We start from the raw sequence: 25,625 nt of genomic DNA on the forward strand, positions 1-25,625 counted from the left end.
TGAGGGGAGTGGGAGGGCACCGACCCCTCAGGGATCCCTCCCTCACAGGGACAATGTACCCCGCCACAGACACCCCGGCCCAGCCCTGCTGCATCACAAAGAACACCCCCCAACCTTCCTCCCTCAGCTCACCCGCACCTTGTCCAAGCAGGAGAGCCCCTCTCCCCYTTGCCATCCCCACTCATTTTGGGGTTATCCCTCCCCTGTTGCATGAGGGGCCACTGAGTGGGCGTGGGGTGAGTTGGGGTTACYCGCTCCCTGCCCACCCCCTCTACTCCCCAAGGCAGCTGCTGCTCCATTTTATTTCAATATTCATAGTTTTCATCYTCCCTTTCATACTTTGCCGCAGGAATGGACCAGCTAGTCCATAGGTAGCGGAAGGCTCCCCTCCCTCCTTTTCCTCCTCCTCCTCCCCACCCCTTAAGGGGCGGTGATCRCGCCGGAGAGGAAAGAAAAGGATGCCACGGAAGCTGTTGTTGCCTTATAAATCTGTTTTTTCTCACTTTCGAGCTCCACAGGGGTTGCATGACWCTTTGGCGATGAACGCGGCCAGAAGTGGCTACCGGGTCTTCTCGGCCAACTCCACCGCAGCCTCCACCGAGCTGGCGAAGAAGATCACGGAGTAAGTTCCCTTCTCTTTCAAGTTTCTTTCTCCCCCATCGCTCCCCMGCCCAGGCAGGAGCCCTCYCGAGCTGCTGGAGAAGCTTCTGGCATCCCCAGCCTTCCAAGGCATCTCCTGCGAGTACCTTTGTGGAGGTTTTTTACTGGGAATCTTCACTAGCTCTGCCTGATCCAGCGATGGAAACGGACCCACCGCTTTCTCCCTTCTTTGACATCCATTTCACTGCTGGAAAGGCTGCGCTGTTGCATGGGCTGTTACTCTTGGGGAGGGAGGAGGTGAAACTTGAGTGGACAAAMCTCAGAAAAGCGTTTTTAGCATGTTTGGAAGATGCTCAAAACTTTCTTCGGCTTCTGACCTTGTTTTCCTGAGTGCTTCAGTGCCTGGGGCACGGGGAGTGTCCGTGTACGCCTGGTCACACAACACCTTGCATTGACCAGCCTGGATTTTGGGGAGGTGGGAGAGCTGGGCGCTATGTGCTGTTTAGTTCAGGATAGATGTTTGCCTTCAGCCCATCAATTTGGGCAGAATTTGACCTTGTCTTGTCCGGGAGGGATGTGCTGGGTTCTGCTGAGTGAGGGGTGTGACAGCTGCTTCCAAAATGGGGMTCTTGGTGCACAGAGGGCTGAGTTTCCCCCAGCAGTTGAACTTTTGGGTATAATTAGTTTGTTTCAAATTGGGGCAGTCCCAGCTGAAGGAAGGGACTATTCTGGGATGGGCATCTCTGTGGCGTCAGGCTGTTGTCTTAGAACAGCGTTTTGATTTTTTTTTTCTGCTGTTTCTGTAGTTCATAGGCAGCTGCTCCCAAAATCRAAGGGTCTCAGTGCCTGTTTTCCTGCTGTTGCTGACAACATCCCTGTTATCCTTGCTAGGCAGCTGCTGCCCCATTCCATCTSCAAGGGCGTGCTTAAATTGGAAACACAACTTAAGTACAGGTGTGCTGCCACCTTAAACTGCAAGAGCACTTTGCTGTTCATACCTCTCACTTAATAAACACTGTTCAATCCTTAGCACAGATTATCTCCACWGAGCTGACTTGGCTTTTTGGCTGGGATGTGTGTTGGATGATAGTGATGGACTTCTTTGAGTGTGAGGCTAAGATGAAGGTTCTTGTGTTTGGGAGTGGAAAGCTTTTTTCTTTTTGGCTCACATATTCTTGCTATATTTGGTCAGTTCTGTATCACTTTCCCTTCACTGAACCCTGATACTAACATCTCTCTCTATAAAAAAGCAAGTTTTGCTGCAACAGATGGGACAGAGTTTCACAGGGCTTGTCRTGTTGCGTCAACATAGCAGAACAGAATTCCCCTGGGGACGAGTTCTGAGTTCTCAGGACTGAAAGAGCAAACGGGCAATCCTTATTCCTTGTTCTTTGTCTTAAAAATAACTCCCTTCTTTTTAAAGATGAAATGAGAAGAGACACRGAGAGGCTTCCCCAGGCKACGGCGCTGGYTGGGATGATAAGYTGATGTTATCCYAGGGATGCTCTGRGGGGGAAAGAAGCAGGATCTGGATCCAAAGTGACCTCCCAGCTCCCTCCTTGGTCTCTCACCAAGTAAATTTCTAATGGGGTGATGTGGGGTTTTTTCCCTTGGCTCTGCCATCCATGGGATATTGGTGGTGGCATGAGCATAGCCCTGTGATACACACAGCTGCTGCTTAAGTGAGGCTTAAGGACATTTCTCTTTGTTGTGGGGAAAGAATCTGGAACCATTCACAGTACAGCTTTTCCCACAGTAAAAAGTCGCCCAAAATTAAAGGTATTTTCAGCATGTATTGCAGTGGTTTTGCACTGCCTTCCCTTAGGAGCTCAAGGGCTGTTTCAGCTGATCTTTAACCCATCCCTTGTTCTTTCAGGTTGCAAAAGATGCGTGGCTGCTGCCTTTCCCCCTGTCTCACATCCCAACCTGTTCTTTGCTGGGGAGGTCAGGTGCACCTCTAAATAGAGTTGGAGCAATCTTACAAGGGTGAGTCTGTCCTCTAATATTGTGCGTTCTTTTTAAAGTTCTTTTATRACCTTAAGTAAAAGTAGTAAAAGAACTTTCAAACAACACACAATATTAGGAGTAGGGCCCCTTGAGACACCTGTCTATCTGGGCTGTGTTCTTTMCCTGTAGGTATGAATTTAAAATCTCTACTTCAGTAGTCCTGGCTTATCCTTTTTAAAATCTCAAGCCTGGAGAGGAGCAGTGTGACATTGACCAGCTTTCAGGCCCCTGATTTATCTCCTTGCTTTGTTTACTGCAAAACTTCCAGAGCTGCTTTCGGTTCAGGCTCTGAGCATCATCTTCTGGCACAGTTCTGATCTTTACRATTCCCCTTGAGCCTTCTCTGGTTATGGGACAGTGATTAATGGTCAGTCTTACTTTCACTTTAGGTTTTCAGAGCTTTAGTTGATGGTAGTGTCTGCTGGGGAGAGGAGACAGTGCTGGACTATGAAAACCAAATACCTTGTGAAACCTGAAATAATGAAGATACTCTTTAAATTCAGCACCACTGAAACATAAACCCATTTACTTTTCTCTCATAAATTGAGARGGGTGGTTATTTTATTTTAAATTCTTTCCCTGATGGAAAGAAAAACTCCTGCTGTAATTAGGACACTTGGCACCTGATTACAAGCTTCATTTGCAGGGGAGAAAGATAATTTCTGTGACCAGTGCTGATCCCTAATGGGCCTGTGTGCTGCTGGGGGGAGGAAGGTCTAGCAAGTCTTTTTGATCTTCAGTCCAACAGATGCATTTAGATCTCCCTCTGACTGCAGTGCTTGGCTCAGAAGCTACAAATATTACATTCTGCTCACTGCTTATGTGTTTGGGTTGGAGGGGATTGGTGATTGAATCTTGTTAATGCCTCCCCAGTGCTCCTGCAGCTCTGTGATGTGGGATGTGATACTGTCTCAGTGCCAGCTGAGGATGTGAGTATTCCAGACATTCACTCGGTTTGCAGCATGGAAAATGCTGGTGATCTGAAGATAAAGCATTGCCATGAGCCTAAACAACGTGGGGATTTGTGTTTCGATCTCTGGCTGAAGGGAGCTGGGTCACAATGCTAAACCCCAGGGTGGTGTTTTCTGGGACTGGGTGGGAGGTGAGCCCTGCTTTGGGGGGAGACTGCATTCAGAGGATTTGCAGCAGCCTTCTTCAGCTGAAGGAGCATTTCTGGTAGAAAATGTACTCCTTAGTACATGAGAAGGTGGCAGAAGGGAGTCAGACCTCTGCAGTTTAGGTGGAGCACAGAATGTGGCTGAGCAGGCTGGGCTCRTGTGGAGCTTTCTGTGCTGGCCAGCACAGCTTATGGGGGAAGTTCCTTCACAAGGAGGGGGCTGGTAGGAGTAGAGGAAAATCTGCCTGGTATTTGCCAGTAGTTAGGCTGCGTGGCTCTGGCATGGCTGGAAAAAGTTATTCCAGTGGCAGATGAGYAGTAGGGACTGTTCTTCCAATATCCAGTCATGCTGGGTGGATGGAGAGAGGTAAAGGAGTGCTCAGATAGTTTTGAAGATATCTGTACAGATTGTATCCAGGAAGCTGCCATTCCCTTTCCCTTTCCTGGCTGTTCTTGCACTGGGGGATTAGGAAGTGCACYGCAGAGCTGCCATTGTGCTGGGTGGACCATGACTGATCTTTATTTAAAGATTTACTAAAGTTTGAAAAGCAATTCAGAGTCAGGCTGTGGCTTGATTTGGCCATGGTCAGGCACGGCAYGGACTCTCTGCCCTCAGCTCCAGCTCTTTCTGAGTCTGCACAGGTTCCTGGAGTCTGTAGATATGGGTAGAGTTAGGAGTTTGCAGAGCTGAGGCCAGGGAAAGTGTTTGTAATGAAGAGGATATTGCCAAAATAAAATAATGTCATAATTAAGAGATTTGTGTGCAGATTTCTCTCCAAATTGAATGCTTGTGCTGTGAGCTGGCCGGAAGCTCCCTTCAGAGATAACCTGACAAATGTCTTGGATTCTTGTCACAGAGGGGGAGAAGGAAACAGCCTGGGCTGGGGGCATTTCTTAGTGGCAGTGAAACAAAATACTGATGGCACAAAATAATGCAAGTGCATTTGCCCCCTGAAATTTGATTCAGCTGRACATGGAGTCTCTTTGGCTGTCCTTGGTCTCGAGAGCCTGGTACAGTAGTTTTTGACAGTCTTCAGTGGAGCATTTTGAAGTACAATCTAATACAGCCTTGCAGTGTTTCCTAAAATACTGCAGTGTGTCACTTCCTCATTAAACTATAGGTGACTCCTGAGCTGTTTGCATTTAGATGTGAATTTGAGACAGGTTTTATAAACACTTTTGTATTCACAGCTTAATGTCCTCTTGGCGTGTTTTGAGACTGCGGAAAGTTAGATCATTCTTCCTGGGCAGTGTTTACAGACAGATTCCAAATCAATAGGAATTTTTACTGGCCAGTTATTCTGAGTAGGAATTTTAAAGCCATAAAGAGGTTTTGTTTTTTTTTTTTTTTCTCTTAGATGCTGTCATGCCCCAGAGGAGTTGGTTTAGTGATGGAGCTGATGTGAGGATGGCAGCTTGTTTTCCTTGGAGATGTGATTTGTCTGCAGGACCTAAAATGTTATTTTTCCCAGAAGCAGSCTTATTTCTGCTGAGTGTGTGGTCTGAGTTACCTGCAGTGGCACCTTCTCTGTCCCAGTGCAGGTCTGCCTGTGTCTGCAGATGAATGATCAGTAACTGTGATAGCCTGGGTTCGTGTGATTATGCTGTTAGTGCTGAAGCTGGATGAAAACAGTTCATGCCATCAGTTCAATTCCTCTATCCCCTAAAGCAACARCCAGTTGGGAGCTTCAGGATGGAGGGGATTTAGAGAGAAGAGTTGGTAGAGARGAGAAAACAAGGGAGAGGTAATAAGGGGAAATTTATCTTTTGAACTCTATGGCTGCTGCCAGGCTGTGTGGTCGATAAGGCTGTGCCCTGCCCTTGACTTCCATGCAAATATCCCTTTTGATAAAAGTSCTCTGGAATTTGGTGCTTTACAGCGGGACTTGCACCAACTGTCCCCTCTTTATTGTCCTTGACTCAGTCAAGGTTTATCAGCTCCTGGCTGATATCTTGGCYAACCGAAGCCTTCCGGAAGAGATTTGGTGCAAGGTGTGCCCCTGGGGTGCACATACCTCAGCTGCTCTGGGGGACTTGCCTGTGGATTATGCTGCATCTGAGGCTCCTGAGACTCTGGAGCGCTGCAGGCAGGGCTGATCTGGGACTTTTGTGGGCAGTTTTATCTCTGTTTACTTGCAGTCAACAGTTTGAGCAGAGCTGGGATTTATTGTCTGACCAGAGCCACTCATTTCTCTACACTGGCACCTGTGTCTTCTGCTGTTTCCTGCACCCAGGTTTGACAATTGAGCTCTTTTAGTGCCCCAAGCCAAGGTATTTTAGTGTCCCTCTTGCCATGGGGAGTAAATTTGCCTTTCTGATTTCTTGTTTCAGCAGCACAGAAACTGCATTGCTGCTGTGCAGTCTGAATTGGAGAGCACTGGGCTCTGGTTTCTTCTTGCTGCCTACATCACGGAATCATGGAGTTGGAAAAGATTGAGTCTAGCMWTTAACCCAGCTCTGCCAAAGCCACTACTAAACCACATCCCCAAGTGCCTCATCTGCTTGTCTTTTAAGTCCCTCCAAGGATGGTGACTCCACCACTTCCCTGGGTGGCCTATTCCAGACTTGACAACCCTTTCAGGGAAGAAATGTTTCCTAATATCCAATCTAAACCTCCCCTAGTACAATAGGGGTATGTAGTACAATATTTCCCATTGMGAACCACAAATACAGTTTTGTTGCCACCACATAGCACTGAAAGTACCACCTTCCAGGGTGTGTTTGGCTGAGATGAGTCTGGCTGTCCTTTTTTTCAGAGGTTTTTTTTCCTGCCATGAGGTTTAGGGCTAACTAAAAGCAGTCTCTCCAATGGATTCTTTTTCCCCAGTGCTGAGGTAGGGACGTGCTGTCTGCAGTGAAGTCAGGGTGCACGTGCCTCCAAAAGGAGCTTGCAGGACTCAATGTGCAGTTGTGGAGGAGCAGGTGTGAGTCATTAAATATTTCCCACCACACACTGCTTTGGGGTGTGTGTGTTTGTGTGTGTGTGTGTTTCTGARCTTGTTTGGACTTGGATGCCCTAGCAGTGATTAGGACTAAGCTAGGTGATTGCAMATGCTAGACTGTCGTCGTCAGGACAGCAGAATCCCACTTGCAAAACTCACCTCTACTATGATTTTATCCCTGAGGTGCCCCGGATTGCCTTTACTTGACCAGCTGCCAGATGCCAAAGATCCTGAGGATGCCTTTGCATTGCAGCTGCAGGTTATAACCCAGCTGGGCTGAGAGGAGCCCAGATCTGGGTTCGAGAACCTTGTCTGGCCTGGGCTGCAGGGTGATGCTGCAGTTGGTACCCGAGCTGGGTTGGTGACAGTCTGGCACGTACAGCTCTCGAGGTGGCAGCTTAGTCACCAGCCCAACCATTGCAAAATGTACTGCCAGACACTCGGTGGGGAGGGTGTGTATGCCAGAGACGTGCTTTGGAGCCAGCTAAGCAAACATATCCCATGGCATCCAAGTGTGTGTTATCTCAGCTGTCCCAGGCACACTCCCCAGGCCAGCTTCTTGCTGGGACCTCCAGCTTTGGCTCACAGCTGAGCCCAGCAGTTGCTGATAGGACAGAAGCGTGCCAGGGTCAGCCTGTGTTGCTCTTTCACTTCTGAAAACACAAATCTTTRTGACAACTGAAGTGCAAGGCTGAGTCAGTGGGTAAGGAGATGGAGAGAGACCGACTGCTGAAGGCTGTAGACCAGGAACCAACAGCAGATGTGTACTCTTTATTTAGGGTTGGTCCTGAGCTGCAGAATTTTGGCACATATCCAGGTAAATACAGTACAAGTGCAGACAGGAAACTGCTGCCATAATCAGTGTGGTGAACAAAGGTATTTTTCAGGCATAAAGTGTTTCCTAATCCATTGTGTGGGCAAGACCACTGAGCAGATCCTGGGAGAGGAGGGAATTGCCCCTGCTGCATCCCTCTTGGCCCAAGCATCTCACTGCTGCAGGGTCTCACAGCTGAGGCTCCGGGTTAAAGCATAAATGCCTTTAAGTACTTACTAATGGATTACTTGTCAGTACAGTTAAATACTAAAGTGCCACCTGAGGGGAAAGTCTGCATTCTGGAGCCTTTTAAAATGCTTTTCWAAGTAAGTCTTTGTTTTGTAAGAAAGAAATTAAAAAGAGAAAGGGRATGACTAATCTTTGTTGTGATGAATGTTGTAGATTTGGTATTTGAGAAGAGCAAGGAGTAATTTGAAAAAATGAAAAAATTGAAGTTAAAAATCTCATTAATCAGTTATTTCAGTAAGAAAGTTTGAGGAGGGAAAAAAAAAGGAAAAGACGTAGGAGTCAAAAAAAGTGACTCAGGTGCCATTAATTGAGTCTGAGTAAATCATTCAACTCTAGTTGCAMATCAGACCTGCCCAAGGGGGCATTGCACAGGCTGGCAAGGTGTCCTTTGCCATCAGGAGACACAGCCTGTGGTCAGTTGTACAAGGACTGGCTCTTTGGGTACAGCAATCACCTGCTTCAGAGTGCTGTGTCCCCGGGCCCTCTCAGGGACACCAGAGGGAAGGAGATCCCCAGAGAAGGGGAGKACTGTAGTTCTGCAGCCTGGCTGGCTCTCTCAGTTCCCTCTTGGGCAATGCACTGTTTTGGTGGTGTGTAACATGGTCCAGTCCCTGCTTTGCAGCACAGACTGTTGCATTCCTCTATTTTAACATCCTTKTTTTTCTCTCCAGGCGTCTCGGTGCTGAGCTGGGGAAATCTGTGGTGTACCAGGAAACCAATGGAGGTAAGAGAAATCTCTACTATTTGCAACGGTTTTGAGGTAGTCTTAGAAAATCTGGGTAAGTCCATTGGCCAGTCCTGTCTAAGGAGTGCAGTGATTGAGCTGGGATGTTACTGCTGCTCCTGGCAATGCTAAACCCCAATGGCTGACCTTGGACCAAGCAATTAAACGTGTTCCTTGTTTTCCCTTGTTATCTTGTTTGTTTGCCCATCTGCAAACTCTCCTCCAGAGCCCTGCCTGGGATTTTGCTGTTGCCAAACCTTTTTTGCTCCTATGCTGAGCAAAACATCTCTAGGCTTAAAAGTAATGCCCCCCCTTTTTCAGTGTCTGCCTTGTGAACTTTTAAATTATTCCCTTCTTTCAGCCCTTCCCTGTCACACAGAATTTACAGCTACCCTTGCTTTTCAAAGGGCGAATTCAGGGCTGCACTGTGGAAAATGCCTCATAGAACTTGCTTTTGCTTTTAAGGAGGTTAACACTCTGCAAGYGTCCATTTTCAAATGCTGGGCTAAAACACGAAGAGTTTGGCCAACACAATTTAGTGGCCAAGAGGCAATTACTGTTTTAAAACCTCTGTTACCTCGTTACAAAAGAGAGTAAAACCAAAGAGCTGCTACAGGCTGAGGAAGGGGTGGAGAATTTGTGGTGGTGCTGCTCTTGCAGCCCCAGTGGGCCTCACTGTGGGTGAGCTGCTATGGTTATGGCTGGGCTGGCTGGTGCATTCCTGCCAGGGAGATCTCTCTGCCCTTTGGGGTTGCTTTTAAATCAGGTTGCTTGCTGCGAGGTCTGAAGTCGTTCTTCATCACTGCACAGCAAATCAGTCTGCTGTCAGCAGAGTCCCGCAGGGTTACTGCCAGGGCCCAGGCAATTGCACTTGGAATTCCATAGCTGAAGAGCTGTTTCTCCCCTTTTGCTTGGCCCTGCCCTCTAACTCATGCCTGTATGGGAAATGAGTGGCTAAGGCAGGCACCTTGGGAAACCTGGAGTCATTGCTCTGGCTTTGCAGAGCTGCTTGGGGCTCAACTTCTGTGTTTGAGTCAGGAACTGTAGGAGTGGTGCTCAGCAGAGACCCAAACTTCCAGCCTGTGTYAGTGTTGAAATGTCTTGACCTTGACAGTTAAACTGGGGAGTTGTTGCTTTGAACTGGGTGCTGCTGGTGTTGCCTTGAGCTCTCCAACCTGCACAGAGCTGRTGCCACGGTAAGCTGTGAAAGAGCAAAGTACAAAAGAGCTGAGTTGCCTTCTTGGAAGTACTGAAGGTTGTTCTGCCTTGGGTGGTTAATTGCTCACTAATGAATGGTCTGTTGACAGCTTTCAGCACTCCATGGAGGCATGRAAAGGATTTCTCATTGAAAGTTAGGTAAATTGTCTTCTAATTTCTAGAATTCTAAATTCTAAGAAAAATAAACAGCTATTCCAGCCTGCTTTTGCTTAGTAAATACAGCTAACTCACTGGTATGTCATGCCAGCTCTACCCAGCACCAGCCTTTGGAAAATCCACTRGGCTTATCCATGTGTGTATGTGCACAAAGGGCAGAGGAGCGAGTCCTCATGTGCCCYGACCAGGGGACAAGGTTGCAGCTAAAACGTGGTGTGTTGTCACTGTCAACCTGATGTTTGGAAACAAAACTGACTCTGTTTTCAATCCTTTTCAGAAACRAGAGTTGAAATAAAAGAGTCTGTCCGGGGACAGGATATCTTCATCATACAGACAATCCCCAGGTGAGGCACTTGTGRCTCAGTTTTGCACCTGGAATGTGCTTTGAATWCCTGAATCAGCAGATATTTCAGTGGTTTTCTCACTGCTAACCAGCACAATAACCAGTGGAACTCTTGCAGTGTTGTCATTGCTTTGACTTAGATCTAGAGCCCCATGTAGTGCTAAGCTGTTAACATTTCCAGGGGATTGATTGCAACACTGAGATGCTTCCCATCAAATAGCTGGAGCGTGTCACTTGAGGCAGGAACAGGAGTGGCTGATGGCTTCCAGTGAAACATCTCTSGTGTTTCACTGGTATCTGTATGCTGGTGCCCTTTCAGGCTCAGCTGTTTGGTGATTTCTGACTGGCATTTCCATCCCAGGATGGTTGGTTTCTTCTGCCCTCCCAACTACCAAGCAGCATCAAACACCAGCTGCTGCTTTCATTACAGGCTGGATTACTCTTCTCTGCTTTCATTACAGGAGGATTACCTCTCCTCCTCCCCTTTTGCTGTAGTGATGTGAAACTGTGCTCAGGTGGAAGCCCATAGCCTTCCTCCTGTACTTTTGCAGTTCTTGATGGTGGTGAGCCTTTTTGGGTTTTAATTTGGGCTGTTCTAGGCTTGGAGTAAGAGAAGTGCTGCAGGTAACAGGGGGCTAGAAAAGCTAGAAAATCATCTGTAACCCCGGGAACMTTGCTGCTTGCTGGCTCAGGAAGAGTAGGGGGATGGCACTAGGATGGTGGGAAAGGAGCCTTCACATAAATGATAACTGCAAATCGACCTGCTGTGAGTAGGGGAGGTGCTGTTTTTAGAAATGAGGTATTGATAGGATGCCTATTRTATTATTAGGAAAACAAGGATATTCCTACTCTGATAGTTACCAAATTCTGCTCAGATTTTGGAGTTCACAAGAAGTAATGAGTAGCAGAGATCAAGCAGGTAGCTGAATTCCCTGGAAACAGGGTTTTTTCTTGCTTGCCAAAGAAATAGAGCCCACTGAGAATTCAAGTTCATTTCCTCTGTGAAATGCTTGCCCTGTTGTAAAGAAATCAGTAGGACTACTAGATCAGCTTACTTCTGGAATTCCTCTTTCAGGCAGAAACATTTTCCTAGGGCTCATCTCTTTTCAGAGAGATGCCCCAAGTGTTTCCTCCCTCAGGGAGCAACTAAATCTCTGCAAGATGAAAATCCCCTGCYGTAGGATTATGTTTCGGGTGAATGGTGCCATTCTGTTGTCCCTTGTGAGGGAGTTCTCGGAAATAACTTGTAACTGAGAGCTGTGTAAACATGAAACAGATCAAGTGTTCAGAGAGAGCATTAGGGACAGGAATGATTTTGGGAGGGAAAAACCTCCCCTTTATTTTAACTTGTTGATCCCCTTGTTTTTCCATTAACTGAATTCAGTGTTGTGGGCCAAGAAATGGGTCTTTTTTAGCCAAAATGTTCAAGGCCCTCCAGGTGAGGAGCCAGTGTTGTGCAGCCAAGTCATCTTTCATTCCTAAACTGCAGCTGTGCTGTGCTGCATTGCTAGAGAGGACAGGTTCAAGGACATCTCAATTTTGCAGTCAGTTTCAGGGAGCTTTTCAGGAGACAAAACAACAACTGTGTGGAATTATCTAAGAATAGGACTTCCACAGTCAGTAGTGGTTCAAAAAGAAAATATTAGAACTTGGTAAAAATGGAGTAGAGAAGGAAACAACCTCATTATGCTGCGGTGTGAATTCAGTCTGCATCTTAAATGCAGAGAGAACAGAAAGACCTGAATGGTTGATACGGGCTCTCTGTCCTAAATGCTATAGCAMAACCAAAAAAAGAGGTGACAAAGACAGGTGCCATCCAAGACTGGTGTATGGACTGGCATTTGTGTGAAAGAAAATTAAGTAGCTCATGTTTAGATAGTAGAAAAATAAACGAGTTGGTGGTTTTGTGGTATCCTAAAGGCAAAATGAGCCTTTTAGTGCTGAATGTTTGTGCTGATTGTTGCAAAGTCCATGGGCAGTGTCACATAAGGCGTTTTCTCAGACTCCAGAGCAGGGGTGCTCAGGGATGGCCCAGGCAGGGATAAGAAGCAGTGAGGAAGGCTCTGGTGTGGTAAATAGGGTGTGGGGCRTAGCTGAGCTGTCTCTGAGTGACCTGGTAATGAGCTGCCAGCCCCTGTGTGAGGTCTTGGCTCAGCCCTCCCAGCAGTAACTAACTGAGCATGGCTTTAAGACGAGAGATGGGGAGGGCAGCAAGGAGACTGGGATGCCTCCTCTGGTAAGTGTTTTGGAGATGCTCAGGCTGGGCTTCCCTCACCAAGGTTGGTGCCCTTGGATGGGGCAGTGCCCCATGCAGAGGAGCAGATCAGGGTGATGGCTCACCATGAAGCCATCCCAGCCCACCCACCCTGGGCCCTGCTGGAGGGACAGACACATCCACCTCTGCCTGGTGCCTGTGCCTGGTCTGTAGAAGCTTCCCAGAGCCCAGCTTGAATMCTGGGAGAAGTCTCTTCCTTGAATAACGTCTCCATCAGTATGGCTGCTGGTGTCCTGCAGCAGCACCAGGACTGCTGGTGCCTTTTCAAGTCCTAGTCTTGTTATCTACCTGCTTTCTATGGGAATATATATGTATTTTCAAAGATTAAGTTGGAAAATAATGTTGAAAAATACTGAATTTATCAGATGAACTTTAAACAGGCTTTAGTTTGACCCCTTTGTTTTTATAAGACACTGATAGTAGCATCTTTTTCTTCTCTCACAGCCCCACTGGCACAGCTAAATCACCAAAGGAAAGAAACAGTTCTTTGTTTGCTCGTTGTCCTGTGTGGCAGGGGGCTGTGTTTTATGTAATTCTTGGCTGGGTGCTCTAGAGCCAACAAAGCTTTCTTGTGTGTAAATGGCATTGTGTTCACGGGCTGGCGGGGCCATGGGGACACCAGAGACCCAGAGGCTCACAAAAGAAGAGGCACAAGTGGAGGTTAATTTCCAAAGGAAGGGGAAGCAGTGGGAAAATGGAAATGGTCAGAGGTTTGTCACAGATCGTGTCTCTGAGCAGTTGGAGAAGTTGTGTCTGGTGGGTGTCTCAGGAGGAAAACAGGGCCTGAGCAATCTCTGGGTAATGTCCAGAAGGCTCTGCAGAGCTTGAGGCTTCCCTGTGCTGTTCATTCCTCTGCTGCTGTGTGGAAAGATGGCCCAGTCAGCCCCTGCCCTGTCACCARGGGCTGCACAGCTGAGCCATTACAGCACTGCCCTCCTGACCAGGCTGGGGAYATGGTGTGTCACTGGAGGCTGTCCCTGCTGGAAACCCCCAGGCAAGGGGCTCTGTGTTGTAGTAGTCCCTGTCCTGCAATCTGAAGCACATGTCCCTCGGTTCCCAAAAGTTCTTGAGTCAGTCTGTGGAGATGTAGAAAGTGCCTCTTGGTGTTGGTTTTAAGGAACTAAAGGGAAATTAAGGGCTTGGCACATTTCCCCCCTTCCCAAAATTAATTGAAATGCAGATTAATACACTCCTGCTGGACTACTCTAGTCATCCTGGGGAAGTGAATGAAAATGGGATGTTTCACTCTTGTGATCAGTGACTGGACTGGAAGACACAGCATGAAGCTGAGTCAGGTGAGGTTTAGGTTGGATATCAGGAAAAGTTTTTTCACCCAGAGGATTAATCACTGGAACAGGCACCCCAGSGCAGTGGTCATAGCTCTGAGCCTGTCTGAGCTCAAGAAGCATGAGTGGGATTGTTGGGGTGTCCTGTGCAGGACCAGGAGTTGGACTTGATGATCCTGATGGGTCCCTTCCAACTCAGTATTTTCTATGATTCTTCTGCCTATGTTGCTTTTTTGTTTTGTTGTTTTTTCTTTCAAGAAACAGTCCTTTAGGATTTCCTGTGCTGTTGTTCCTTTCATCTCTAGATAAGCTAGAGRGTGTGGAGATGCTGACCACCACCAAAGTGCTGTGTCTGGAGTTTGTACTGTTCCAAATGCAGTATTTCTTAAGGCAGAAAAATAAACTGCTTTACACTGTTAAAGAGAAAAATACCCTMAGAAATCCTGTGTGGATGAAGTTGTGTTGGCTGCATGTGTGCTGCTTYTTTAAAAGACTTTTATTTCAAAATACACTGTATCAAGTGACATTTGTTCCAAAGTAAATTTTATAAAAAGCCTTTTTTTTTGTCTGATGATGGATGGAAATCATCATACACCTTATGTTAGAACACAAAATCAAATTCCAGTCCACAGCTCTYGAGTGCTGGCGTCATGTCCTGTACGTGTAAGAGTTGATTGTAATTTGTTGTGGCATGATGGAAGGAGCTGCTTGGCTGCAGTCTGGGTCTGGAATATATTAGCCTGAGATTTATTTGTAGCTTTATTTGTTTGGAATTCCAGTGAGGGGAGATCTGGATATAAATGGGAAAGGAGATGCATTAAAAAACACCTGCTAATATTTGGAATTGTGTTCAAATCTCCTAGAGATGTGAATACTGCTGTCATGGAGCTGCTGATCATGGCCTATGCACTGAAGACTTCCTGTGCCAGGAACATTATTGGGGTCATCCCCTACTTCCCCTACAGCAAACAGAGCAAAATGAGGAAGAGGGGCTCCATAGTCTGCAAGCTGCTGGCTTCAATGCTTGCCAAGGCAGGTGAGTGTCACAGGGAGCATCAGCATGGCAGGTGCTGCTGAGCATCCCAAAGGTCATTTGTCCTTCCATTCTCCTGTTTGATGTGGGGATGTGCTGCTGAGCTCTTGAGCCACTTTGCAGGAATTCATTTTCTTCAGCTTTCTTGTGTGTGCCTSGGGAAGTGGCCCCAGAAATGAAATAGAAATGTTATAGTGAAATACAGTGTCAGCCGAGTGCTGTGGCATTATGTGCCTGCTTCTTATTATGTCCATGGAACTTTCTGTGTTAATCTGTTTATGATTATTTTATGAAAGGGCATAATAGTCTGAGGAATAGCTAAAACAGTCTGGAACTCCAGCGATGCGGGAATATTTTCAGTAAGTTGTTGTCTTTTGTCCCCTTTAGGTTTAACACACATTATCACTATGGACCTTCATCAAAAGGAAATCCAAGGCTTCTTCAGCTTTCCAGTAGACAACCTGAGAGCATCCCCTTTCTTGCTTCAGTATATACAGGAAGAAGTGAGGTTACTCTAGTTCTATATATATCAACTTGTCTGAACTCATTTTACCATGGTAGCAGCACTGGGCCTCCACTTAAGTGGGGGTGGTGATGTCAGTTTAGGTCAATTCTTCAGTTAGTGACTTCTTTCTAAGGGGGTACCTATTGCATGTTTCATAGGAAGATGTGACACTGGGTGATTGTATCTGGATAGAAATTGAACTCAGCACAAGCAGGAGAGGAGCTTGCTCTCTGTGGAGTTAGTGCCATCTGAGAGATGCTACTTGTATTCCTGCCTCTAATCACCTCTGAAATCCTATTAAACTGCCTCCCCTCTCCCTTTGTGCTGTGCTGGATTTCTGACTGCTCTGAATTATTGATAGATTTTGTCTTGGGCTGAGTGCGGAGTGCTGAGTGCAGCAAGGCCGGGAGCAGGGCACGGAGGTTTTATTCTCCATGTGCAAAAGATGGTGATTTATTCCCACATGGTGAGAGCAAGGCTTCCCCATGTGGGGAGGGTTAAACATAGTGAACATTCCCACCTCTGCAGAATACACAAATACAGTTGTTGAAAGCAAGTGCAGTTKCCCCTCTAGTTTCTTGTCACAGAATGAAGATTTGATTCTGGGGAGGAGGGTGGGTGTAATTATTCAGCCATGAATGAAATCAGTTCTTCCCAGCAAGAAGGTCTTTAATTGATTATCTTTATATCACATCCAGATTCCAGACTACAGAAATGCAGTTATTGTAGCCAAATCTCCTGGTGCTGCTAAAAGGTAAATGGATGCTTTGCTAGCTGGTTAAAAGTAACTTGGAAAATACCTGAGCCGGTGAAAAATTTATGAGGGAAAGTATGGGAGGGTGGCAGATGGATTAACAATCTGGTCATAATTCCTTTGTGGCTAGAAATGGGATGGATGTGATGCAGATGGGCAGCTGAACTTTGTATTCGCACTGCTATGGAAGTAAACTTGGGAGGTCTCAGTGTAATGGCTCACCTGGAGTCAGACTTGCTGCTTTGAGTTTCAGCAGTGCCTGACCAACTCAGAAAGCATTTATATGGAGGAACACAGAAGACCCTGTGTTGGAGTAAAGGGGTAGAGTGGRCTTTGGGGTATCAACAAGGAATGAAGAGTCACTTCCAGTCAAGTTCCTTGCAGAGAAACAGCCACAKAGGTGCAGCCTTTGCTTGCTGTTGGTCTGGGAGACAATGGCTGTAGTGGGCTGTGAAGCTGCATCAGCCCAGCACCTTTCTGAGAGGCTRCTGTTGTCTTGCAGGGCTCAGTCTTACGCTGAGAGGCTGCGGCTGGGGCTGGCAGTGATCCACGGAGAGGCTCAGTGCACAGAGCAGGACATGGATGATGGGCGGCACTCCCCTCCGATGCTCAAAAATGCAACTGTGCATCCTGGCCTGGAGCTGCCATGTAAGATCAAGCTTCTCTGCTTACATTTGGGGGAAAAAAAAAAGAGAAGAGTTTGGTGGGAAATCTCTGTTGCTTTATTTCTGTAGGTGTAACCAACCTTTAGGCAGTTGCRCCAGTTGAATCTTTTTCATGGAAAGGTTGATATCAGCAAGTAGGACAAGTCACAGGGGAAGGCTTTTATTTGACTCCTGGCCATGCAGAGCTGTCAGTACTGTTCTCCTTGGCTGTGCTTGCTCCATGGTGTTAGACTGACAAACCTCTGATAAAGCTGGTGCTTTTAYAGAGTTCAGCAACAACATTTATTGAGCTAATGAAACAAAAGAGATGCAAAAGTGCAAGTAATGAGAGAACAACCACTGAGACAGGCTGCTGGCTCCATTGGGGAGGGCAGGGATGGTCTTTGTCTTCCCTTCTGCTGGACCCATTTTTACTGTTGGAAATTTTCTACATCTTGGCACCCAGGTCATCATGCTCCAACATCTGTTTTGACAAAGTTTTAAGGTTTGTTGGCTGGGGTGAATAGGTTCTTTAAGAGCATTGTTGACCTGTTTCCTGTGCTCTTGCCGCTGACTGGGAGCAGAGAGCAAAGGAAAAAGAAGGAACCTGTGTTCTGGGTAATGCTGTCCTCAGGATTGCTGTATTCCTGCAACAGTCAAATAATAACAGTACAATCAAAATCCASCTCCCTTCTGGGAGGATTTTAGCTTTCTAGGCATGTGGTGGTAGGACAAAAATTGGGAACRGGAAGGTGGCTGAGAAGTGCCTGTGGGAAAGGCTGTGTGCTGCTGTGTGTGGCAACACTAGCAGTSGTTGGGGCTGCTGATAATCATCTCATCTTTGGAAATTTAGGGAGAACATCCAACCAGTTTGTGGGCAGCTTGTGGAGGGGAGGCAAGTAAGACTGCAGGCATTTTACGTCACTCCAATTGTGTCTCACTGGAAGACAATCAGTTAAACACTGCTTCTGTTGCTGGTGAAACTCCTTTTGGGCCTTGGGGGACAGGTGGRGTTTGGCAGTGAAGTTTGGGACTTCATTGTTCTCCTTCTGACGAAGGGTTTCTTTTCATGCCCTTCCAATAAAGCAGGAATTTACATGGTTATTTTTGCCATTCTCCTTCCCTTCCTAGTCTGAAGAGGATGCTGTCCTCCAGAATATCAGTAGCTGCCATTTGTCTGCTATGGAGGAATTGATGTGATTGTATTTTTATTTCCAGCCATGTCACTTCAAAGAAGCTCAACTCTGGGAGCTTGTGCTGCTGGAGAATCCTGGAAATGGTTGCTCATACAGAAATGTGTCCTTGTCCAGTTTAGTTATGATTCCAGTGGAAAATTGTTTTCAGTCCTCAGCTAACCAAAYACAAACTAATTTGCTGTCTATCACYACTTTCTTATTTTATCTCTTGCACAAACTCAGCACTTGACCAATGACCTTAGATCCCTGCATGCCTAAGGCACAATGTAAAACAGTCGAGCTGTGGCTTGGCAGCTCTCTGTCATGAGGTGGATTGTGGGGCAGACTTGTGCAAAATTCTCAGTAGAAGTTGCTTTTATCAGCAGTTTTCTAACCTGAGAGATACCTGATTTTGAGTGAACTGGGTTCTGGAGGTGCAGAATTCTGAGGTGATGCGTGTCTAAAAGCAGTCTGTGCATCCTGGTTGTGTCACAGACAGGTGAAAGTGCAGCTGTGAATGTACTTGCCTCTGTGCTGTGCCTCCTTTCTTGTCCAATTCAGTCATTTGAAAATMATCTTCCCACCTCAAATGTCACATCATACCAAATCCTCATTCAACTCTCCCTTCCTAGTGATGAAAGCTCTGGGGGCAGAGTGAAACAGGGTTCAGTTGTGTGATTGTTTGTGAAAAGTCAGACACRTGCTACTGCTCAGAACTGGATGCTTCCTTACTCCAAAACTGGCCCAAAATCCTGATTGTCAAAACAGAACCGGTCTGTGGATCTGCCTGGCTCAGTGACCARACCTAAGCCTGGCAGGTAGAAGGTCGGGGCTATTCCTGGGGAGTGGCTAAGACTCTTCATGGAGCATCCCATTCTGGGCTACAACTGTGTCAGTGTGGAGCATCCCAGACACGGCAGTTGAGGCTGCAGGCAGTTGTGTCAGAGCCAGGAGAGAGGTGAAAGCTGTGCCTGGGAGCAGCCCCAGAGCCCCACAGGGATGGCTCGTGCTTTGTGCCATTCTCCATGGGCTTCCCGGTGAATTGGCTGGGCTCCTGCGTCCTGGCATGCACCTTCTCTCCCTGTTCTAGCAGGGATCATGTGCCTCTAATTAATGAGTGCTAGGCAGTGTAATGGCTTAKTTATTGTCCTGTGAGTGTGGCCTGATGAGATATTCTGATTCGGAGGGAGCCRCAACAGAAAAATGCCAGAGGTGCTTCTAATTGCACTTAAAATKCTGCACTGAAGTGGCAGCAAAAGCCCACATCACTCCAACCCCTGAAATCAGAGCCTTGGAGACAGGAGTCCCTCCAAGGTTATTCCCTGTGATTGTGTGCTTTTGTGTCTCAGAGCTTGCAGCTGGCTCGGGGCTGTGCCTTAACAAATGCATGTGGACTTTCTGAATGTTTCCTCGAGAAAAGGAGTGGAGCACCATCTGTTAAATCATTTCAGTGGCTTTGGAATTCAGTCACTTTATACAGAGAGCTAATGGTCTGCTTGAGTCCCAGAGCCCAGCAAACTGCCACAAAGGGAGTTTGGGGGAAAAACTGGAGTGACAATAGGTCTGTTCCTATTTCCCTACCCCCGTCTTGCCTGTGTTTAGACTGGGCACCGGGATGTTTTCTGTCCTTCCAAGGCTATCTSTATACAAAAAACAGTTCATTCTTGAGCAGCCTTTTGCTCACAGGCTGTATTATTAATGCAGCATTATATTTGTCAGTGACTGTTACTTTAATTCGCATTGTCAGCTCCAAACAGGATTAATTTTAGTATTTCTTAACCTATTTTTGAGCACTTAATTAAAGCAACATGTTTACACACCTGGGGTTGCTGTTCGTTAGTGCCAGTGATGATCTTGCCTTTAACATGTGGTACTTTGGTGTATATTATGCACATCTGAATGAAAGTGTTCTTTGATATTCTTGTTTGATAAAGAATGGTGGTTGTTCTAGTTTTTGCTCTTTTATTTTTATTCCCCCCAAGAAGCTACAGATACCACAAGAGTCTTTTCTGACTCGCCAGAAAACGTCAGCAAGCTCTTTAAGCTAAACTTGTATGTGATCCAAGGGGTTACACCAGGCAAAAGTGCCACTGTGGCTTATTTCTATTACCYTCTTCTGTCTACAAACATAGAGGTTTTGTGTCTGGGAGGAGAATATTCTTTATTWTTTGAATCATTTTTCAAGGCACATTGCTATAGCAGTTCTGACTTGCACATCTTGATATGTCCAAAGATTTTGAAGAAGAAACTGGCTGCACTAACCCCTGTGTAGACTCTCATCACCTTGGAGCAGTTCTCTTGAGATTTSATGTGGTTGTGGGTAGATCTTTGGCTTGCAATTTTTTTTTTCTTTTTTTTGCAGAGAAAATTGAACAAGGAAAAGGGAGAACATCTCTTTAAGATCCGGGTAGGTCGACACGTTGCCTACCATTCTTTAAAAATAAACCAAAATTGAAATACAGCTTTTAAAAACAGACAGAGATGCAAAGCACTGCTAATGTTGCTGGTTGCCATGTTAGTCTTTAAGCATAGCAAGGAATGTGTCTGCTTCCTTCATGGAGTAGAAGGATGCTGATTTGCTGAAACTCCATGTCTCTGTGAGTAAAATAGTGTTGAATTTCAGCTCCCTAGGCTTGTTCACCATTTGTGTAGAAATATTTCCCCTAACCTGGCTGTTGTAAACAGAGATGGCACTCATCTGTGGATACACATGGAGGATGGGATGGCAGCCAGGTGGAATCCTTTTGATACTTCACAGTTCCCACCAGGAGCTCTRTTACTGTCCAAACTAGACAGTAAACTCATAACTAATCCAAGCAGGTCAGTAGTGCCTGTAATTGAAATTTATGATCTGCTTATCTCTTTTGGTGCTTAATCTTCATTTATTACAAATAATCTTCCTTCTCGTAAGAATATTTTTCCTTCAGGATTTAGATGTGACTTTGCATTTAATAGGAGACTCAGAAATAACTATGCAAGGGAGGCTGGGGAATCTGTGCCGTGAAGAGCTGTTTATTAACTCTTCAGTCCAAGGTGGTTGTGACTTCAACTGCAAAACCTGGTAATAACTGGTGGAACTTTGGTCAAAACAGAATTACTGGACACCTTTTATGCAGTTTTATTAGGTTTATGGAAAACCAGCCAGTGGAGTAGGTCATGGATGTGAAGAACAGCTCTACACATGAATCTTCGAAGCTGTGGTCCTTGTAATTGCTTGCATCATATCCCTCAGTGTGACTCATTCACCCAGCTGTGCTTGCACTCTAAGCATTCCCAGGCACTGATGAGATGTGGGAATAGTACTGGATCATCCTGCTGTACAGGATGAGGAGTTTAATGTAAGACTTTTTTGACCCGGGAGGGCAGAGATCAATATTCAGACTGGCTTTTTGGTGGGCAATGTTTGTGTTGTCCTGCTGCTCAGGTATCACAATGAAGTGGATTATCCTAAAGGAGAAAAATTTTACTGTGTCTGAACTCCTCGAGGCACTTGAGAAGCCTCTGTGGCTGGAATCCTAGCAAGACCTGAGCTTGCATCAGGAGGGTCACCGAGTGCCTTGGTAGGACACTTKGCACTCACTGTGGAGAGCATAAAACAGGGCAGTGGGGTGTGGAGGTGGGCCAGGTAAGTGTTTCAGTATTCTGGATGTGCCTCTTGAYGGTTAGATCAGTCCAGACTGACCTGTGTGTGCCCACCACAGTGTCCTTCCCATGTTTTGTACCAGCAGTTTTTGTACCAGCACCCCGTGGCAAGTGAGAGGTTTGGCAGATGGACAGCAAGTCCCTGGCCTGTACTGGAGGCTGGTTGCTGCGTGGTGTAAGTCTGAAGGCTGCRCTACATCTGGACTCTTGAGTGCCTCCCAGTTCAGATCTCTGGTATTTTTATTAAGCTGCTGGAATTTTGGCAGATGTGCTTTTGCATGACCCCTGTCAGTGCAAAAGTAGWGTCAGGAGGGAATGGAACCTTACTTCCCAGTACATCTTTTCACTGTGTGTCAGGTAGCACAGCTTGTCAGTGTATCCTTTGATCCAATTGCTGGTTGCACTGAGCTTGTAGAATTGAGTTTCAACTGGATTTTGTCCTGCTCTTTCCAATTAATCCACTTWAAAAATAATCAGCAAATTTGCTTCTACAAACTTCCTTAAGCTTTCTTTGCCTGAGCAGGCGGTATTAAGGTTCTTACATCCTCTCAAAGACCCTTCTGTGTTGGTGATGTGAGAAAGCAAGTGAGCTACAGTGCAAATCTCTGATCCTACAGATGATTTACTGAGTTCAAGAGGTGAAAAGTTGCACCYTATAAAGCACCTACCTTTTGAGAAGTGCTGCTTGGAAAAGCCCATTTGTTATTCCTGGTCATGGAATGGACCCCTTTTCAAGTCCTGTTTTGGAGGTGACAAAGAAAGTCACTGATACTGCCCATAATAAAGCAGGTGCTGCTTTGTAGCTCTCCTTGCTAACAGATGGGTGTGTTAAATAGTTGTATTTTCTTTTTTTTTGAGGTCAGTATGAGGTTCCCACAGAAACAGAGTTTGCTCTTTATGCAGCAGTGCTGTTCATTTGAGGAGGAAAATGATGGTTAAACCAGTGTTTCTCATTTAGGYGGGTGTCAGGATCATGTAAAGCCCATCTGTATCTGCATCAATATAAGATGTTTAAGGGTTCAGCCTCTTGTGTGGTGGAACTGTTGGGGTTTGACTCAAGCCTGACTCACCTGGACTGTTGTTTTTTCCTTCTTCTTTAGTGATGATGGCCAAGGAGAAACCACCAATAACTGTGGTTGGAGACGTCGGAGGAAGGATTGCCATCATTGTGGTATGAGTGTGAGGGGAACAGGTGGGGGGTGGCTTCCTCRCAGCATCTTTGCTTCAGCTGCTCTATCCCTGAGGGTCAGAGGGATGGCTGGTGTAAGAGTGGGAACATGTTTGTTAGACACTCTTTTCCTCCACTAGTGCTGGTGGCTTTGGTTATTTCAACTTTCTGTTGAAAGCCCTTTGCACTTCAGCTCTTTAAGCCCTAAAATTTCCTTGCTCCCTTGATTCTGGAAGTGCCAGGTGTCTACAAGTAATGAATTAATCCAGGACATGCAGATAAAACTGAAGTGTTAAAAAACCCCAAACAAACAAAAATACTTGCTGAGCRTCTCACACTTGCTATGCTGTGCTGCAGTGTGAGTAATCAACATGCAGCTCCTACCCCATGAAAAAATACACCTTGCTGATGATAAACTGTGTGTGAGTGCTTGTGCAGGGACTGATTTGTTTCCAAGACWCAACATTTGTTCTCCACACTAATGACTAAAAGGGTCATTAAACTAGGGAAATAGCATTCACAGATTAGTCATGCACGTGGCTGTCCTCACCAGCAGCTGAAGTAGACAGGGATTCTATTTTTCATCTGTGTGCATGGCCAAAGCTGCAGTGCCTTGCAGATCCACTCCTGCCCTGCAGGCTCTGTAAACTGCTGGTTTTGATGTTAGTTCTGCTTCTCCTCAGGATGACATCATTGATGACGTGGAAAGCTTTGTAGCTGCTGCAGAGATCCTGAAAGAGCGTGGAGCCTATAAGATTTTTGTGATGGCTACTCATGGGCTTCTGTCAGCAGATGCCCCCCGTCTCATAGAGGAATCCTCCATTGATGAGGTGAGTCTGCTTTCTGGACTGCAGAGGAGTGGCTGGCTCTGGTGACATCAAAACTCATAAATTGATGTCCTTCCCATGGCATGTAGCTCATCTCTGGAATTACTCATTTAATCAGGTGCTTTCAGTTAGCTGGTTTTTCACTGGAACGAAAATTTGTGTGTGTGTGTGATTAATACTTGCTCGGATCAGAGCTGCTTCCCTGAGTGTGCTTTCTCCCTAATGCAAGTATTAGTCATCCCAGCCTGGACACTTCCCTTCCTGYGGCTGGGGGTGTGTGGCTGCCATCTCACTGTGCAGCCCCTCTCCCCCAGCTGGTGAGGGGCTGTTGGTACATGAAGAGAACAGGAATTCAAACCTTAGCAGCAGCTACTGTAATCTGCATGGACCATCAGCCTGTTGGAGAGTGCTAGTCCCCTCAACAGACTGTCACAGGGGGACACCATTTATTTTAATCTTTTTTTCCTAATTCTCAAGGATTTCTCCCCCTGAATTGTGAAACAGCCGGTACACACTCCTCCTAGAGTCAGTCCACGGTGGCTGCTCAGGGAGGGTGAATGTTTCAGCAGCACAACTTCCTCTCCTTTCTGGCCCTCCATAGGTGGTAGTGACCAACACTGTTCCTCACGAGGTGCAGAAGCTGCAGTGCCCCAAGATAAAGACTGTGGATATCAGTTTGATCCTCTCGGAAGCCATCCGGCGGATCCACAAYGGCGAGTCCATGGCCTATCTCTTCCGCAACATCACTGTCGATGACTAGACCAGAGCCTGCCCCCGTCCTGGATTCCACAAGAGAAGGAAATCTGCATGGAAAGGCAATATCATAAAACATAGGCATAACACAACTGTTTATTTCTGTAGGAGCATGGAGGTTTTCAGGGTCTTGAGCCATGAGATCTAATAGGGAAGAAATCAACCTGACCAGCACTTTACAAGTGAGCAGAAGGGGCCACTGGCAATGGGGAGGATTACACCTTAATTAAGAGAGATGGAGAAATGAGGTGGTGTTGAATTTTTAAGTTCCTTTAATGATTTTTTTTTTAGTGTGTTATCTCTTGCCCTGTAGGGGCAGAAAGAAAAGCTAAACAGAAGTAGCTGTCATCTTGTGAGAAGGGAACAGAGACTGCTCACTGCTGTGTGGGTAGCGAGAGCAGCCTTTGGGGTTGTTTCTGCCTGTGTCTCGCCCCAGAGCATGGAAGGGAATGTTCAGACTGTGCTGCTGGCAGAGCTGAGCCAACAGCAGCTCTGTGCCAGCTCCATGGCCTCTCCTCTCCTGCACAGCAGAGCAGGGACTTTCATCAGAGYTAAGTTAGCGGAACATCCCGAAAGGACAGCTTAGGGCAGCCCTTTGGCAGGGCTGCTCCCATCCCTGGGTCAGGGAGCTGGGAACAGGCTCACGTGTGTGTCCCAGCAGAGCAGGCAATGCTAGTTAATGTGTTGGCCTTTTCATTTTGTGAGCTTTGGGTCATTATTGCTCTTCAGTGATGAGTCACGTGAGGGTCTTGGTCCTCACTGGATCACTTGTCTGCACTGCAAAACCAGGCACGATTTTTGGAGTTGCCTGGGGCTGATGAGTTTGTGGCAGAGTCTCATGGGGAAGGGGAAGTTGGAACAATATCTGCTTCTAATGCAGCTGTGCTCTCCAAAACACTAACTCTGAACCTGCAATAAAAAGTGTAAGATTTTTCAGCTTTGGTGCTTCCTGTGAATCCTGTGTGCTCTGAAGAGCTTCTGTGTCTGTTCAGTGGGGCTGTTGCTGTAACGAGGCTCACTTGGCAGTTTGCAGCCTTCTTCCACAGGGAAGTAGGACTTGCTGGTCACTCCTTTCTTGAGTGATAGTAATTTTTGGGTGTTGGGAACACTTGAGGGAACAGCAAAAGATGTATGTGGAGGGCTTTGTCTCTAGGATGRTACAAGGATTAATTCCTGAACTATGATCTTTTCCCTTGATGAGACAAATGCACCCCAGTAAAACCTACACCACTTCCTAGTCTGCTGATGTGAGGAACAAATAAAAGCTGCTGGAAGCAGTTGCTTCAACAGCACAGGAATTGTTTAGTTGTCTAGTTTTGCTTGTCCTTATTCTTGGATATACTTTATATACCCTTGTCTTCCACTCCAACATCTAAAATGTGCCAAGAGCCCA

At 46.4% G+C, this 25,625-nt stretch overlaps 1 protein-coding gene across 9 annotated transcripts in view; it reads left to right on the forward strand.

Moving 5' to 3' along the window:
* Window positions 1–25,168, forward strand: part of PRPSAP1 (phosphoribosyl pyrophosphate synthetase associated protein 1) — a 32,533-nt gene extending 7,365 nt beyond the window's left edge. For 3 of the 9 annotated variants that reach the window (XM_057378986.1, XM_057378983.1, XM_057378987.1), the window contains exons 2-11: window positions 511–622; window positions 8,401–8,453; window positions 10,105–10,171; window positions 14,595–14,767; window positions 15,152–15,267; window positions 15,968–16,023; window positions 16,526–16,671; window positions 22,585–22,655; window positions 23,336–23,482; window positions 24,081–25,168. In XM_057378986.1, the coding sequence (XP_057234969.1) occupies window positions 511–622; window positions 8,401–8,453; window positions 10,105–10,171; window positions 14,595–14,767; window positions 15,152–15,267; window positions 15,968–16,023; window positions 16,526–16,671; window positions 22,585–22,655; window positions 23,336–23,482; window positions 24,081–24,239 (1,100 nt within the window). In that variant the 3' untranslated portion in view covers window positions 24,240–25,168. Of the gene's footprint in view, window positions 1–6; window positions 623–2,476; window positions 2,587–8,154; window positions 8,320–8,400; window positions 8,454–10,104; window positions 10,172–14,594; window positions 14,768–15,151; window positions 15,273–15,967; window positions 16,024–16,525; window positions 16,672–20,204; window positions 20,250–22,584; window positions 22,656–23,335; window positions 23,483–24,080 lie in introns of those variants that run through there. The other 6 variants (XM_057378991.1, XM_057378984.1, XM_057378985.1 and 3 more) reach the window with 6 other exon arrangements.
* Window positions 25,169–25,625: the final 457 nt, after the last annotated feature.

This window comes from Malurus melanocephalus, unplaced genomic scaffold (genome assembly GCF_030028575.1).
Source record: "Malurus melanocephalus ecotype Western Australia unplaced genomic scaffold, MMel_1.1 scaffold_381, whole genome shotgun sequence".
NCBI classification, from domain to species: Eukaryota; Metazoa; Chordata; class Aves; order Passeriformes; family Maluridae; genus Malurus; species Malurus melanocephalus.